At 34.7% G+C, this 17,518-nt stretch overlaps 1 protein-coding gene across 1 annotated transcript in view; it reads right to left on the bottom strand.

Annotated features, from left to right (window-relative positions):
* Window positions 1-6,834: 6,834 nt before the first annotated feature.
* The window catches only part of swm (Zinc finger protein swm), a 65,486-nt gene continuing 54,802 nt past the window's right edge, over window positions 6,835-17,518 (bottom strand). Inside the window, exons 10-12 of the mRNA XM_074178502.1 lie at window positions 10,822-10,935; window positions 10,299-10,442; window positions 6,835-7,311 (exon numbers count right to left, since the gene is read on the bottom strand). Of these exons, the coding sequence (XP_074034603.1) occupies window positions 7,231-7,311; window positions 10,299-10,442; window positions 10,822-10,935 (339 nt within the window). The 3' untranslated portion in view covers window positions 6,835-7,230. The remainder of the gene's footprint in view (window positions 7,312-10,298; window positions 10,443-10,821; window positions 10,936-17,518) is intronic.

The raw sequence follows: 17,518 nt of genomic DNA, 5'->3' as shown, positions 1-17,518 counted from the left end.
TGAATAACTTGTGTTATAAGGTTGTGGTGGTTTCTGGTTACCAATAGATATTCAAAATGTCAAATTTTATCCAACCTTGATATCTTGTTGCGTTTAAAAATTAAGATAGGGAAAACTATTTATGTTTGCATGCATGAATATTTAGGTTGTGAAAATCTCTGTCAGGTGGGTGCCGTGACCTCTATCAGTTGATTGCTTAGGGGCCATCCATAAAGTACGTCACACGAATTTTAGGACTTTTGAACCCCTCCCCCCGTCCTTGTCACAGGTTGTCACATTTTTATAACCCCCCCCTCCTGATGTGACGTCACACATTTTTTAAATTTATGTATGTATTTAAAAATAATCGAGAGAAAACAGCTATTTTCATTTTTTACTTATTTTTATTAGATAATAATCTAATAAAATCAATATAAAGTCCAACATTTCATAAAACCGAAAAAACAAACGACTAGTTAGAAAATAATAAACGATTAATTATATCAAATTCAAAATTCTCGTGAATTTGAGAATCTCACTTGTATTACAACGCCGCTCTAGAAGTTAAATGACGTTGCATGAGAGATTATCTCATAGCAAGAATGCTAACTTATTAATAAATATATATCAAGTTCGTAAATTTTTAAAATTTTCAATTCACATCCAAACTTTGCGTTTTAGTATTTTAAATTTTAACATGTGACGTCACAAAACTATTGACCCCCCATACCCCTTGTCACACGATGTCACACTTCGGTGATACCCTCCCTCCCCATTAACGTGTGACGTACTTTATGGATGGCCCCTTACCTCAGCAATGCTTACCTCAATTTAGGGCGGGGGCTGGGGAGGTACAGGAGTGTTCACCCCAATTTACCGCTCAGAATGAGGTTAGACATAGCAGACCACCTCGTGACGCAACACAAAGGCCAAGGCATAAGCACATTTGCGGCGCCGAGGCCAAAAGGAGAAAGAGAGCGAAAGAGGCAGGAATGGCAGCAACTACGAGTGCACCCTCCTCCTCTTCCACTCCATCTCCAACAACAAGGGCACCTCTTGCGGCGGGCACCACGAGCTCCGCCTTGAAAAAAAGGCAAGGAATCGGCTGCCACTGCATGAAAGCGCACATGAGTACCTCCACGGAGGGAATCCCAAGAAGGTTGAAGAAGCTGCGCAGCGACAGTAATATCGCTGCACCTTCCAAAACCTTCGTGGAGGCCGCCTTGAGACACCTCAAGGTCGCCATCATAGATGAGACTAACCCGTACGGTAAGGTTACCGCAGAACCAGAGAGTCTCATCAAAAAACAACTGCTGTAGGAGCTGGACAAGATCATCTTCTACGCCTCCAGCAACAACGCCCACGTTCAAGTCGTGGACATACATACTCCGGTGAAATCATCAGAGTTGTCTGCGATGACGACGTGACACTAGAGTGGCTGAAGAAAGCCACAATGAATATCAAGCCGTGGGAGGAGGCATCACTTGCGGTCATCAGTGTGGATAAGCTCCCAAAGCCTCGCTCTGGATCCCGGAGGACGTCTACAAGACGAAATCCGGTGAAAAGGAGAGGGTGCTGGGTCGGCTGAAGGCGCAGAACCCTGACCTGACAGTAGCAAGATGGTGCACTTTCCACCATGAAGTGAAGTTGAACCCACAAGGATACCTCTTCGTCTTCGGGATCGGAGACGATGATATGGCTGTCCGAAAGAAGAAGTCGATGAGGATAAGCTACGCATTCACCTCACTGACTATTAGGGTAACAAGGAAAGAAGCAGAGGGTACCTCTGGAGACCCTCGGTCCTTGGAAGTCGAGCCACCTAAAATGGATATTGACCCCAAGGCCAACATGGGTCTCGAAAAGGATAGATGACCTGACGGAGGAGGCACCCAAAAAGGGCAAGGCCGCCTCCCCCTAACGGGGAAGCAGATTGACCTCTAAAGGTAACTTTGATTCCAACAACTGTCTCATGAGCAAGGATGTTGTAAAAAAGATAAAAATAAAACAATGCAACCTCCAACACAAAAAGGCGGCAACATTATGTCGCCACCTTGATGTATTGGAGGAGGCAATAGCTTTGATCCAGGAGCCCTGGATGATAAAGACCAAAATTACTGGTTTCAGTAGCCTAACAGCTTATCAAGCAATCAACGACCTAGGACGGCTGTTTACGTTCCTAGGAAATACAGAGCCTTTCCGATGGCACAATTCAGCACCTCAGTCCTCACTGCGGTTAAAGTGGAATGTCCAGATGGAAAAGGCAAATATACGGCGTTGATACTCGCATCGGTGTACCTCCTAAAATGACCACCATAAGAGTATCGGCATCTCGACGAGGGAAAATGGCGACAAAGCCGCCAACCTCCAGGAGAGTGCTGAGATTCTTATGGAAACTCACTTCCCAGGTTCTGTCTTTCCTGGAACGACAAACTGGATGGATGTTCCAACAACATCCTTACAATACGACGGGAAATCTGCTAGTGCAGTAATTGATGAGGACAAGATAAGATGGGCTATATCGGGCTTTTCTCCCTTCAAGTCACCAGGACCTGACGGTATAAGACCAGCCCTACTTCAATGGGGGCTGGACATTCTTATGCCGCACCTGGTTGGAATATTCAGAGCCTCTCTAGCTCCGAGGTATATTCCCAGTAAGTGGAGAGAAGAGTAGGTAGCATTTATACCCAACCAGGTAGGATGGACTACAACCTACCAAAAGCATTCCGACCAATTAGTCTCACATCGTTTTTCTTGAAAACTAAGGAGAGGCTATGTGAGCTGTACATAAGAGATGAAGTACTAGTTCACAACCCACTTCATCCAAATCAGCCTGCATATACTCCGGAAAGGTTTACTGATTCGGCCCTTCACCATCTGGTTGGCAAAATCGAGAGATCATTGGACAACACTCTGGGTATATTAATAGATATCACAGAGCGTTTGATAAAACAACCTTTCCAACAATTACCCAGCAACTACACTCCAGAAATGTACCTCTGGTAGTAGGAGAATGGATACTCAAGATGCTCTCTAGTAGGGCAATAAGTATCAATGTAGAAGACATCACAGTGAAAGGACTAGTCATGAGAGGAAGTCCACAGGGAGGGGTCTTATCACCCCTATGTTCCAGAGAATACCCTGATTAATCACCTCCACAAAAATGGATTTTGGAATGTTCCTACTGACGAAAATCAAGTAGTTTTCATAAAAGAGCTCTAAAACAACGCATTTTAAACTTATCATTTCAACTTTTCTTGAAAAAATTATTTAAATACTTAAAAAAGAGAAATGAAATAATGCATTCAACATTTGAAGGGATTCGTTTCTATTTCACCATTCACCGGTTATAGCTAATAAAGGACAATGAATCTGTTACCTGTATGAGACAAACAAAGATGATATATTTTAGAGGCGTGCTGTTTACTTATGTTCCGAGAAATATGACATTTTGTGCACATAACCTATCTTCCTCTATATAAATAAATAACAAAACAATTGTTGTTTGTGGCGGTGGTATTGAACTATAATTCATAAATTATTTCAACTTGACATAGGCGCTGTTGCCAATATGTGAATTAGAAACAAATCCCTTTAAAAATCAAAACCCAATATTTGAAACATCAATTTGAATACTTTTCGAAGTGAATTTGAAAAACTCATGAATTAAACTCAACTTTATTTTGTTCAAACTTGCATTTGCTGTAATAACCCAAATTGAGGGACTTTCCCCATTGCATACGCAGAGACAGTTATCTTACAGACTGGCAGATTTGTGAACACACTGTGCGATAGAGCGCAGGATGAGCTCAAATTAAATGTCGATCAAACCCAAGAAGACTGAGATGGTCCTTTTCACCAGGAAAAGAAGTTTATCGGGCTTACCTCCCGAAATCTTCAAAAGAAAACTAAACTTCTCTGAAGAGGTGAAATACCTTAGTACTATCCTCGACAGGAAGCTAACATGGAACTCTCACTTAAGAGTTGAGCAAAAAGAGCATATGTGTGGTCACCTGGATCTACACTGCAATAATAAGGCTCATGCATGAGCCATTGCATGGGGACCGAAAGTTCTACAAGCAACGGCCTTCCAAAAATTATATCAAATACAGCGACCGGCTTGTTTGAACATCACAGGAGCCATGAGAACAACACCAACCGCGGCAATGACCCCTCTGGATCTGTACGTTAAGGAAGTTGCGTTAAAGGCAATGGTACGATTGCGCATGGCTGGTGTAAACTTAGAAGTAGGAATGGGTCAATTGAAGCTGGGCCTATGGCGGGAAGCGCTTACTGCGAAACCTCTACTGCAAGCAACCAGTGATGCAACTGAACCCAGGTTTGTGTTCAATAAACCCTACAAAATACAAATTAAACAGAACACAGAGTCGGATGCTACAAATGCAATACGCATATATACCCATGGCTCAAAAACCAAAAAAGGCTCAAGATCCAGATCACTAAGCCTAAGGATTAAGTGGGTAATGGGAAAAAATACCAGCGTGGTCCAAACAGAACTGATTCAATCGCCACAAAAGAAATAACCAGGAAAGGAATTTCTGGCCAAAAACATAATAATCTACACCGACAGTAGACAGCCCTATTAGTCTTGAACAGACAACGTATAACCTCAGGGTTAGTACTAGAGTGTCACCAAGATTTAGCCAAAGCCTCAATAGATAATAACGTTATCCTGAGGTGGATTAAAGGGCACGACAGGAGTAAAGGTAATCGCATTGCTAAGTCTTTAGCCAAGGAAGCGACTGACCTAAGAATTTCAGGACCCAGTGGCACCTACGGCCTGATGACTTCGATAATTGCGGAACTTACCAAATGTTACACCCATGCTCAATCCTTAAAGAGATGGGATAGAATCAAAAGACGCAATCTTGCCAGGATCACCTTGGGTGACCGGAGTTATCGTCAATAAGAGAGTGTGTGTTCGGCGAGTCTTGGCCTACACCTGCCGATATAAAGGAGATGTCTCCCAGTGACCTGTTCACCGTCCTTGGACGATGTCCAAGGACAACTCCTTGGGAGGATGTACAATGGGTCACATGTGGCCTAAGTGCTGTGGACTTACACTCTCCCTCCCTTCTCTACAGATACAGAGAACACCAGAACAAAATTACGGTCTCTCGACGCGCGTTTCAAAAGACTCAAAAATCTGTTTTTGGTAATTTTTTGAAAATATCTCGTTTCCTATGAGATCTTCGCTATTTGTATTCGTTATCAATATTTTACTTGTGATGGTGTAGTAATAAACTCACTCAGTTTAATCTTCCTCTTGAAGATGATCACTTGGTGATTGAAACACGTGTTGAGGTGTTGAAAATAACGTTTGGTGTTGGGATCAAATAACGCAACTAATGCATATAATACATTCGTAACAGAATATAATTGTACCTATTTCTATTGTTCATAATAAAACTTCGTTGAAAATTTAATAATTATGTTTGGTTTATTGCTATTTTTCAAAAAAAAATTATGTTAAAAATATTTTCAACACTAGTGTTGTAAAATAAAAAATACATGTAAAATAATTTATAGGATTGAATTCTCTACAACTTTTGTTTCTGATATGTTTTCATTCATTAAATCGTTTTTGAGATAGAAGGCGGAGAGTTCGCGGTTAGAGCATCATTTAAAGTCAACTAGTAGTCCAGTCAAAAACACGCCATATAAAGTTATTGATGAATATATAATTATTAACATTTTTTATTTCTCAATAATTCTTTTGAGTAAATAAATATATATCTATTCTATATCACATATAACCGATCAAAACTGAAAAACCTGCAGTTATAATAGGATATATTGATTTTCTTATCATTTCAATGGGCGTATACGATCTCATATATATACTCTTTCAAAAGTTTAGATAAGTATCCTCGTTCAAAAGAACATACTTTGTTTCTGTAGGCAATAAATGACTGTGATACGACTTCTGCGCCCCAGGAATGGGGTTGGACAATGCGTAAAGAATTTCTGAAACCTATCACGACAATTTTAGCACCTGATGTCAATTAAGACAGAAAGCGATAAAAATTACAAGTTACAGTTCTGAAAATTTTGTTCAATTTTTTTAATTTACACAATCATAAATGTATGCAATTTTTTTATGAATTTCCTTCGTTTTTTTATTTATTTAAGCAGTTATTGATATGAATTACATTAGAATTGAATTAAGTATTTTCTTTACCAATTCTATAAGTACAGGGGCAGGTAAGTGTATTTAAATAAATTGATACCTAATTAATAATGGATATATAAGTAAAATAATTTATTAAATATAATGTAATAGTTAATAAGAAATGAAAATTACTAATAATTATGTATTTATCAATGATAAACAAACTTTATATGGCGTGACAAAATGGTTGAGGTTTTCAAGGCCGAGGTATTCAGTGTCACAATTTTTCGTGTTTAATGGCCTGTTTTTGACCAGGACTACCAATTGACCTCAAATGATGCTCTAACCGTGATTCAACATTCAAAAATGTTTGAAACAAAAGTTGTAGGAAATTGTTTCCTCTACAAATAGCGGTTAACCAATAGAAAACGAGATATTTGCAAAAATCTTTTTGTGACCTTTGACTTCAATAGTCGTGTACACCCTACCATATGTAGGTTTTCAGACAACTTTTAGGATGTCAAAATACAAGTTCACAGCTGGGTATCTCAAATTCCGAGGTAAACTTACTAAGATGACTGGGATTACATCCTTGAAAAAAGCATGCAATACGTACCCTATCAAACTGTACAGCCAGCTGGAGATTCACATCATGTGGTCAAACGAATTCTTTTAAAAAAACTTTTTGTCCCTCTAATATAATAAAATATACAAACACATTCAACTAGTCTCGAATATTTTTTCTTTGTATTGTAAGGATTTATAATTTAATTCATTTGTATCCTTTTTTTTTGGGGACACTTCTTTTTTCCTTATCTTATCTGTAATCAATAACTTACAATTTATAAACAAAAAATCCTTCAAGAATCCAAATTCAATTAGATACTACATCAACAGATTTTTGAATCACAATTAGTGCTACAAAATTATACAAAGCAACCACTAAGTGAAAAATACTTTCAATCTAAATAACTAAGTTTTAGAAAACGAAAGTATAACAATTTTTGTACATAAATATCAATAAAGAAAAAACAATAGGATGCATGTCACTCATTATGACTATAAATTAAAATAAAAAAGCACAAATGAGTCATCAAAAGGGTTAAAGGTATACAGAACTACTATCGCCTCCAAGAACGATCCTCTTCATCTTCTTCTTCATCGTCTTGCAACAGAGCTTCTTCGGAAATTTCAGGTCCCAACTAAAAAATTAATACAAATTTTCAATTATTGAATTCCATTTGTTAAAAACAGACTGATCCCAATTAAGGGTGCACCATTAGAACCTTTATTATTGCAGATATACACTAGTTTAAGCTTGAAAATTAGTAGCATTTTTTATGTTGATTATAATGCAAAAAGTGAATAACGCATTTTGGACTCTTTGACTGAAATTACTTTTTTCTAATGGAAAGCCCTGTATGTGAAATTTTTCTGGCAAATAATGGCATTCCAATGAAGTTATCGTTTTCAATATAAATTTTATAACATTGATGTTGATTTGTTAAAGCAATGTCAACATAAGTGTTCAAGATACTGTGCCTATCAATTAGGGTTCAATAGAGAATCGTACAAAAATTTTGAACATATTGAATGTGAATACTTCATCTCATAATGAGTGATTTTTTGCTGGTATCTTTTTGGCAACACTGTTTTTGATCACGCGTGAATCGTGTCTTGTGTTATTGTCAAACATTGTTCAGTTTGGTCTATAATTTAACCATGAATCGACTTACAAATGAACAACGCTTGCATATTATTGAATTTTATTATCAAAATTAATGCTCGTTGAAGAAAGTGCATCGTGCATTTCTTCCAATTTATGGACAGTTTAGTCGGCCTATTGAGGGAGCTATTCGGAAGCTTGTGACTAAATGAGGACCGAAGAAAATATTGTGGATGTATCCGCCAGTGTTCGTGATGATCATGAAATGTCGATTCGCCGACGTTCGCAGCAATTGGACTTGTTACTCCACTACGTGAAAAATTTTGCGACAGGATTTGGGTGTATTATGGGTCGGTGGACCAATTAAGAGCCGCCTTCGGTGAACAGTTTATCTCACGTTTGGGGCCGGTCAATTGGCCGCCTAGATCATATAATTTAACGCCTTTGGATAATTTCTTGTGGGGTCATGTCATGTCTACAGGGATAAACCAGCAACGACTGATGCTCTGGAAGCTAATATTGAAGCATTTATACGTGAAATACCAATCGATATGTTAGAGTGTGCCAAAATTGGATCTTGCACATGGGCCATGTAAAGCGGAGTCAACATTTGCATAAAATCACCTTCGATCCTATATTGATCGTTTTATCGATTCCAATAAAGATTTCATAATTTTTTTCAAATTTTTTTGTGTTTTGAAAATCAAATCCTATAAGTACCTCTTAAAAAATCACCCGTTAGAAGACTGGAAACTGATCTTATATTAGTGAATGAAATTGTTAATGGTTATATTGATTGTCCAGAAATAGTCAAGCTCTGTTCTCTTTCTGTAAATCCTAGTAATACTGATATTTCCAAAATTTCTCTTTGTAGAACCAATTATTGTCAAAATTGAAAAATTTGTAGAAATCATAAGTCATCAAATCATCACTAATCTAGCCTGGAATTGTTTGATTGAACAAAAAAATCTGTTTTTCCGTTAACCAGCTTTCGTCCCCTCTAGGAATGATAACTCTCATAAGTCGAAACTTGTGCGAGCTAAGGATTAACAAGGTCTTACCTTTTAATGTGCGATTCCCGACATTAACCTTTGATATTTTTCAAACGATCTGTTGAAAATGTATGATGTATTTACCAATTCTGTAGGCATATGTACATTTTAAAATCTAATTGTAAATTGGCTTGTCCGTTGTAATTAATAAATTAATTATGAAATTATAAAAATTTATACAAAGTAGCACAAAACTGTTAACAAATTGTCAATATATCCTAAATACAAGAAAATATTTTTTCTATTTTTCACATCACATTTTTTTGTTACAAGTTCTGCGTTAAATCCATTTGGAAAAATGTTCTCAAGAAGTTTATTCCACATAAACTCAGTACTCCAAATAAAAAAGTCATCGAACAGTTAAGTTCGAAGTGTACTGAGTTAAACCTCATAACGATGAGCAGCTACAGTCCGTCGCGTATTTCTGATATGTACCGCTCTAGGTGGAATCACTCGAACACCTTCCGTGAAAGTACCTATATAAGAGAGAGAAATCTCCAACCTTTCTTCCATGTTCAAGAATATCAAAGTTACAAGTGATGTTCGCGTCCCCAATCAGGCAGATGGCTCTTTTCTGGATGGAATCCAGCAACTTCAAAATATGTTTGGGGACGGATCTCCATACATGAGAACAATACTCCAAAGAAGGTCTAATTTAAGCTTTATAAAGCATCAAAAATTGTTGAGGTGTGTACAGTTTTCTGGTTTGGAACAGTGTTTCAAGCTTTCAAGAAGCAGCCTTTGCAATTCCAGCGACATTATTGTGCCAAGACATGTTGGTATCCATTTTAAGACCCAACAAAGTTATCAAAGCAGAAAGCGGAATTGTCTGACCTGACATTATTATATCCAGTTGGGAAACATTCATCTTTTTGGAGAAAACTGATGCCTGGGTTTTTGTAGCATTGAATTGAATCTGGTTACTTTTACCCCAATTCGAAATCACTTCTAGATCCTCGTTAAGATATGCAACCTCCTGCTGCCGGTGAATATTGAAAAGATCTCAGTTTACAAAAAAAAAATATTTTATAATTGAAATATCATTTCATAGTTATTCATTTGTTTTTTGCATCTTATTGAGCATAAAATTGTTACTGGCCTGCATTTCAAACGATTCCATATTTCCAATAATAAAAAAGTTATAATGGTACACACTTACAACTGAATCAGGCTAAAAATATCATGTTAGTTTATAATTTTGATTAAATTTCAGAACTGAACTAACCATTATCGAATGAGTAGGGTGAAAATAATACTTCACAATTTACACAACATTTAATGCTAACAGCTTTTTTGATACACTGTCATCTTCTGAGCAAGTTTTAAACAGTTTATAACTCGCTCAGAAGAAACAGCTGTTAGCATTAAATGATAGTGTTGTGTAAATTGTGAAGTAATATTTTCCTCCTTCCCATTCAATTGAAATGAATTTACACATATTAGAAGCTGAAACTGTAGAACATGAACTAACCTCTTCCTCAACACCTTCCAACAAACTAGAATCTATCAGTTGATCCTCTTCTGTCTCAGATAACAAAACAGTTCTAGTTGATCCAGAACTTCTCTGCCTACTTAACTGCTTGTTACTACTCCAAGTTATGGATAACGTGCGATCCTATATCATTATAAAACAAATTGAAAATCAGATTTGTCTACCTACTTTAATTTTGTGGATTACTCCATTTCATTAAATTCTATGCAAGATGAGATTTGATATTGGAATCAAATAGTAAGTTATGCTCTAACAATTCTCAGATTATTATTTTGTAAAAGATTCTCAAAGAATATGTTGGAAAAGAGACAAATGGTGTCCAGATATCTTATGACCAAACCGAGTCCTGAGAGGGAGCAAATGAAGCTAGTTGCTCTCCTATTTGTTTATAGAAATTTATTGTTAATTTTACACTAAAATATAACATTACTACAATCAAGTGAAATATTTTATGAATTTCCCTTTTTGTTTGTCCTATAACTCCAATGGAACAAAAGCGTACCTGAAAGTTTTTGCCTTTCAATAATGCCATTTCTGCTTCTTTCCTAGTCTTATAGTTCAGAGTAATGCTGGGCAAAGATGCATCTACTTCATAGTCCACGATTTCTCCAAATTGCTGGAAATAACCGACAAAATCACAATCATGGAATCAATCAAATCAATCAAACTGTACTTTATTGTCCAAGAATAATTATTCTTATTGACAAAGTGAGTAGATAACAATGAAGTGGATATCCACTGTGTCCAATACATATGAGAGACAAAAATATGAAAATATAAAATGTAAAGGTGAATAATTATTTATATATATATATATATATATATATATATATATATATATATATATATATATATATATATATATATATATATATATATATATATATATATATATATATATATACATCCCGATATCAATATGGCATCCATACATTGAATGCGCTGATAGGGCGTCCATCATAATTTGAAGAATTTACCGAATATATTTCATGGTAAGTACTAGAAAACTGATTTCTGTAGGCTGGCATGACATTTTTACCACCATAAAAAAATTGAGTTCACTATTGATTCGATAGTAGAGCGTCCGTCCGTCAAACATTCATAAGAACTCCTCAGTATACACCATCATCAGACATCTGATTGATAATAGGGAGTCCAATAAGTATATTTTCATACATGAAATAGATTATTGGGAATCCTTACAACGTTGCCAATATTTACCGCATTAAATGTAGGCAGCAAGTGGGTTTTAATTTCTTCACATCTGTTTTTCAACAAGCGTTGTGCCAACGACAAATTGCGTATGGATTTCAGGTAGCCGGTATGTATTTCATTTTTACATAGGTACCAAGTGATATTGACTGATCATGAAAAGTTTATTCCATAACGAAATTTTCAATATCATTCGATAATTTTTGTCTTGGTTGGCATATTTCCATTTTAACACTGTATGATATTTAAGCGAGCCGAATATAATGATAGGAGAAGTGAAACCGACACATGCATGGTGTGATTATTGAAAGTTCAACTTTAATTACAAAAAGTTCATTGTATATTTCCATTAGAAAACAGCAAGAATTCAAAGTATTCAAACTAGTTGAAGACGCCAAAATGACAGACGATAGGATAAATAATATGAATTACCAAAGAATGTAAATATTCACGGCCGTAGATGACAGTGTAAAATCTGTTTTCAGCGTTTGCGTGGTTTGCAGGTTTTTATGCCTGACGTTTCGTCTACTACTGCGGTATACATTATCAGAGGCGATGTGGTAACGGTTGCAAAGCCCGAGTTCGTGGTCGAGTTGTTGTTCCCGTTAACTGAGTTATTGAGCATTGAAAAATTTGGTTGTTGAAAATTGGACGTGCCTGAGTGTTTTGTTGAGCACAGTCATATTTACTCAGTGTCATATTTATTCCATTTGGCTGATACACACTACACAGGATAGCCATCTAGAAGGCATCAAGACCTGTCAAGATTCATTTCCGTGTATGGTATACGATTTTTCGAGTCATGCATTTTTCAATATTTCTTTAAGGACTGACCTAAATATTTTTTAATTTTTTCTAGAGTTTTTCGTTTTTAATACGCTTTTATTAGGTCGACCTGTATGTATGTATGTAACTATGTAGTCAAATCTAAGAAAACTAATTTAACCATCTTTTAAAGATCGTAGCGTTATGAAAATTGGCAGTTTTATGTGATTTTGATGACAATATGGTAGGTACTCTGGAGCTGATCTGATGATGGAGCCGGAAGATAGGCACTAGGATTCCATGATGAAATATCGTATCATAGTCGTGTTTGGTCTTGTAATGAACGTGAATCTCTTTTTATCAATGTGCTCCACAAGATCACATTATAAAAGTTCAAAAACATTATATTTTGTTCATTATGATTTTTTTTAGTAACATAACATATTGTTTTAATTTTTCTATATATTTATCATTATATCCTGTTTCTGTATCAAATAAAGACATTCGGTAAGTTGAACAAACTGTTTTAGCGCAATTTGTTTATAAATTGTGTATGACCGTATGGGAATTCAAAAAATTTTTATCTTCATAATATGATATTCAGAAAAAAATACGATTTTTAATTGTTTATGAACGTTTTTTTATATATCTCGAATGTTCAAATGATTATTCGGAGAATGTTTTCTATTTTGAAAATCATAATTGACATTTCTCTACAAATTGACAGAAACATTTTTCATAATTAATTTTATCATTTATTACCAAAACAATTTATTATTAACGCATTCTTAACCGTCAGAGTTAGTATCTGAGTTTGATACGTAGAATGCCTGAATCAGTTTTCGATATACTGGATGGTTAGTATTTTGTTGATCAACAATCATGCCGTACTCGAAGTTGAAATTGTCATCATCCCAACAACATCGGATGCACTCATCACTGTTTTTCTACTGCTTTAAGTTTTACTGCAGTTAGATACCTACTATGCAACTACAATGAACTAGTTTCAGTAATTCTAAACCTGCCAATGATTCTGGTGTTTTCATGGACAAAAAGAGAGTCTCAATTTTTTCTCATCCCCAATCTGTAGCTGTTGTAAGATTGTTCAGCTATGTTCGAACTTGACTAGTCTGATCAAGAAGTGCTTTTTTCTTCTTCAGCAGTCTCCGAAAATTATGGTTGAGGTGTCATTCGATTCGGAATAGCGTCTAGAAAGTTTTTGGGAACGGACAACTTTCGGAAATGAAAATAGCAAAAGTTATAAACAATTTAGTGAAAAATAAAAAACGGGTTTAGTTATTTCAAAACTAATTGAGATTTTCAAATTCGAAAATAGGAAGAAATTTTCTATAATAAAGTCTTAACTCCCGGAACTGTATGACCAATATTTATAATTTTCCCGAAGCCCTGAAAATGAGATCGTAATCGGATGTTTGGCCGCCGTGAACCGTGCCTGTTTGGGCCGTTTTTACAAAAAAAAAATTTGGCATATAAAATTTATAAATCAAGGAATGAAAGAATTCAGGCAGATACTCAAATGCTAAATTAACAATAATCTGTCGGTGAAAATGTTTATTGCAATTATTCGATTTATTACGCTATTGTTAATATTTTTATTTTCACCACTAGTTGACAATTTTTTTTTAAATGTTTTTAAATGTTTTCAATTATTTGGAACAAAAAAAAATTAAAATTTTTAAAATTTTTCATTGTTTTATAAATAAACAATTTGTAATAAACAAATGAATTTTTTCATTTCATTTTTGTTCTTGTTGCAATTAATGAATGAAAAACAACCCTGTATTTTTTTTTAATTTTTTTAATTTTTTATCGAATTTTATAAATTTTGGCGCTCTATAATCAATCTATTTTTTCATCATTTAAATTATTATATTCATTAAACTAATGGAGATACAATGAAAAATCGCTAGACTCATTTTTTCTCCATTAATAAAAGAATATATTCAGCTGAAGTTTGATTTTTTTTATAAAATTATTCATTCGAATTATTCTAATTTTTTACAAATTTTTTTTTTGAAATATTGACAATTAGTGGTAAAAAAATTGTAAATTAACAAATGCGGTTTTTTGCATTGCACACAATTTTTCAAGAAACGCTATTTTTTTTTAATCATAATTTTTATTAAAGATTAGGATCCAAAATAAATTCAAATATGTTATAAACGCATTTGTTTATAACAAATTTTTAAACAATAGGTGATGAAAAAAATATTTTTATGTAGCTTCTGATTTGAAAAAAAAATATACTAATAATAATAATCAAAAAAAAATTGTTCTTCGATTATTTAATAAACTTTTTAATTCAAAAATGCAGTAAATGGTTAATAAATAACTGAAAAATAATAATTTTTCAATATTTTGGAAGTAAATCAATTCCTAACCGTTATAATCATAACTCTATGGAAGGAAAAAAATTCCACACTTTTAGTTTGAAAAATATCACACTTGCAATAATGATAATCGAGTGATAAAAAATTTTTAATTAACAATAGCATAATAAATCTAATAATTGCATTAAAAATTTTTTACCGACAGATTACTGTTAATTTATCTTTTGAGTATATGACTGAATTTTTTCATTCCTCAATTTATATATTTTATATGCTATAAATTTTTTTTTGTAAAATTAACCTAAACACGCACGGCCTACACGCGGCTAAACACCCGATTTAGAGCTCTATTTCAGAGCTCCGGGAAAATTATAAATATTGGTCCTACAGTTCCGGTAGTCAGGACTTTTCGATAGGAAATTTCTTCCTCTTTTCGAATTTTTTTTTTTCGATTTTGAAAATTCCAATTAGTTTTTGAGATATTTCCAAAAAACTGGACCCATTTTTTATTTTTCACTAAATTGTTTATAACTTTCGCAATTTTCATTTCCGAAAGTCATTCCGAAACATTGGCAAATGTTTCTCTGAAAATAGCTCAGCATTCTTGGATTATTCTTTCCTTCAGTGGCTTTATTGAATCAGATTGCGTCGTCTTTAAAACAACCTATTTTAAGTAAGTGGCCCAGAGGAAAAAATCTAGAGGAGATAGGTCCAGGGATGTGAGAGGCCATTCAGTAGAATCTCTTCTTCCAATACATTGATCAGCATAATTATTATCTAACCATTGAATAACTGGAACTACAAAATAATAAGGTTCCCCATTCTGTTGAAAATGTAATACATTTTCTTTCAAAGATAAATTGCCGTGTATGTCTCTGTGATTCTCTAATTCATGAACTATCCGAGGTTCGATAGATCTTTCTAGCATGTGATCATACATTTCGCCATTTACATTTTCTTCTATATACAGTGTGTAACAACGAAAACCTAACAGAGCCGTTTTTGAATATAAAAAGTAAGATTTTCAAAAAAGCTCGGACACGTCGATTTCTAATTGAAGGGGGACACCTTTCAGACTAATCAGATTTTTTGTAGTACGCACACCCTCAGAGAGGTGCGTCCGACGACCTTTATTTAGATGGGGAAAGTAGGTCGAGTGGCACCTTGTTTTAAAGGTCTTTCGAATACCTTCACAACTCTGTTAAAAGAAAATTTTTGTAACGATTAGTTTTCGAGATAATTTGAAGTTAAAATTGCCATGTTGATAATACATTAGACAGACCACTCGGTAACTTGTATGCCTAAATAAAAAAAATTTTAAGCAGTTCTTCTTATCAATTTTTTGTTAAATAACAACGTTCGATTGTTTTGTTGAAACGGGTCGTGTATTGTTATTTGTTTAAACATTTCTTTCACTACTGCCGAAAGGGTTTCAGTTATTGCTTCATTTTTTGGCAACGACCAAAATGCTAATAAAACATCAATTTTATTTAACGAGCAAAAACCTGGTAAACACCTAAGCAGAAATCACGTTCTGGATTTGGTCACAAAATTCAGGGAGACAGGTTCGGTTTTAAATGAAAAAAGTGATGTTCAGAGAAGGGTAGTGAATGACGATAATGCGATTGTAGTGTTTGGTCAAGTCATCGCCAATCCCAGGTTAAGTACCAGAGGTTTATCCGCAATGGCAGGAATAAGCCATATGATCGCATGGAGAATCCTTAAAAACCACAAATACCATCCTTACAAAATTAAACTTGTTCGTGAACTCAAAGAGGATGATTTTGACCGAAGACAGGAGTTTTGTGAGGGCATGAGTGAAATATTAATGCAAAATCCCGAACTGCTTTATAACATCTGTTATTCGGACGAAAGCTCATTTTATTCAAATGGTTGCGTGAACCGTTACAATTGCCGTTATTGGTCGGATGAAAACCCAAGACAATACGCAGAAATACATACCCAACATCCCCAAAAGTTGAATATCTGGGCCGGAATATTAGGCAATCATATTATAGGTTCATTTTTCATTGATGGAAATTCAACCGGTGATTCTTATTAACAACTTCTTGAAGAGGCAATTCAACCTTCATAAGTAGGTGCCACTCAATTTACCTAAAATGTAATGGTGGTAACCAACCCCATCCCCCGGAGAAATCTCCTCGTAATAAACAAATAATTCGACATCAAATGGACACGTATTAGCAGGTTGTCATAAAAAGCAAAAATTTATTTTTTTTATGAGAGTTCTGAACGTAACTTGCACCTTAAAAACAATTTGATTTATTTTAAAAAGAGTTGAACTCAATGCAAATACCTTTAAAACTTCAAATTATCTCGAAAACTAATCGTCACAAAAATTTTCTGTTGACAGAGTAGTAAAGGTATTCGAAAGACCTCTAAAACAAGGTGCCACTCTCCTTCCCTATCTATCCCTATCTATTATCGAGACGAATAAAAAAAAATAGAAGAGGCGTAAAATATTCAAGTCTTAATATTAATGCTACGATGGTAAAAATCATGTTTTTGAAAATTTACTAAATTAATAATAGAAAATAAAATTTATTCTGAATGAATTCTTTTATTTGATGAACCAAAACTTACTGCATCGAATGTAGCTTTGAAGAGTACCATTGAAGAGCATATCTTAAGAGCTTTCAGATAATGTATCACAAGTAGGTGGTTGCCTTTCAAAAATATGAAGTTGTGGTGGCTGGGGGCAAGGGTGTGAGAGAAAAAACAAGTTAGTCATCACATCATTTGTTTCTCCCTTTGTATTATGAAAGTTGTTTTCAGCGATTTCTTATATTTTATTTGGTTGCTCAGAGATAGACCTTGTAAGTTTTCAAATTGTCACCCTGTGTATGAAAC

Source organism: Leptinotarsa decemlineata, unplaced genomic scaffold (assembly GCF_025532065.1).
Source record: "Leptinotarsa decemlineata unplaced genomic scaffold, Ldec_3_MD MMD2_tig00003902_RagTag_RagTag, whole genome shotgun sequence".
NCBI classification, from domain to species: domain Eukaryota; kingdom Metazoa; phylum Arthropoda; class Insecta; order Coleoptera; family Chrysomelidae; genus Leptinotarsa; species Leptinotarsa decemlineata.
Note: the sequence above shows the minus strand (reverse complement) of the source record. Positions and strands in the feature narration are given on the sequence as shown.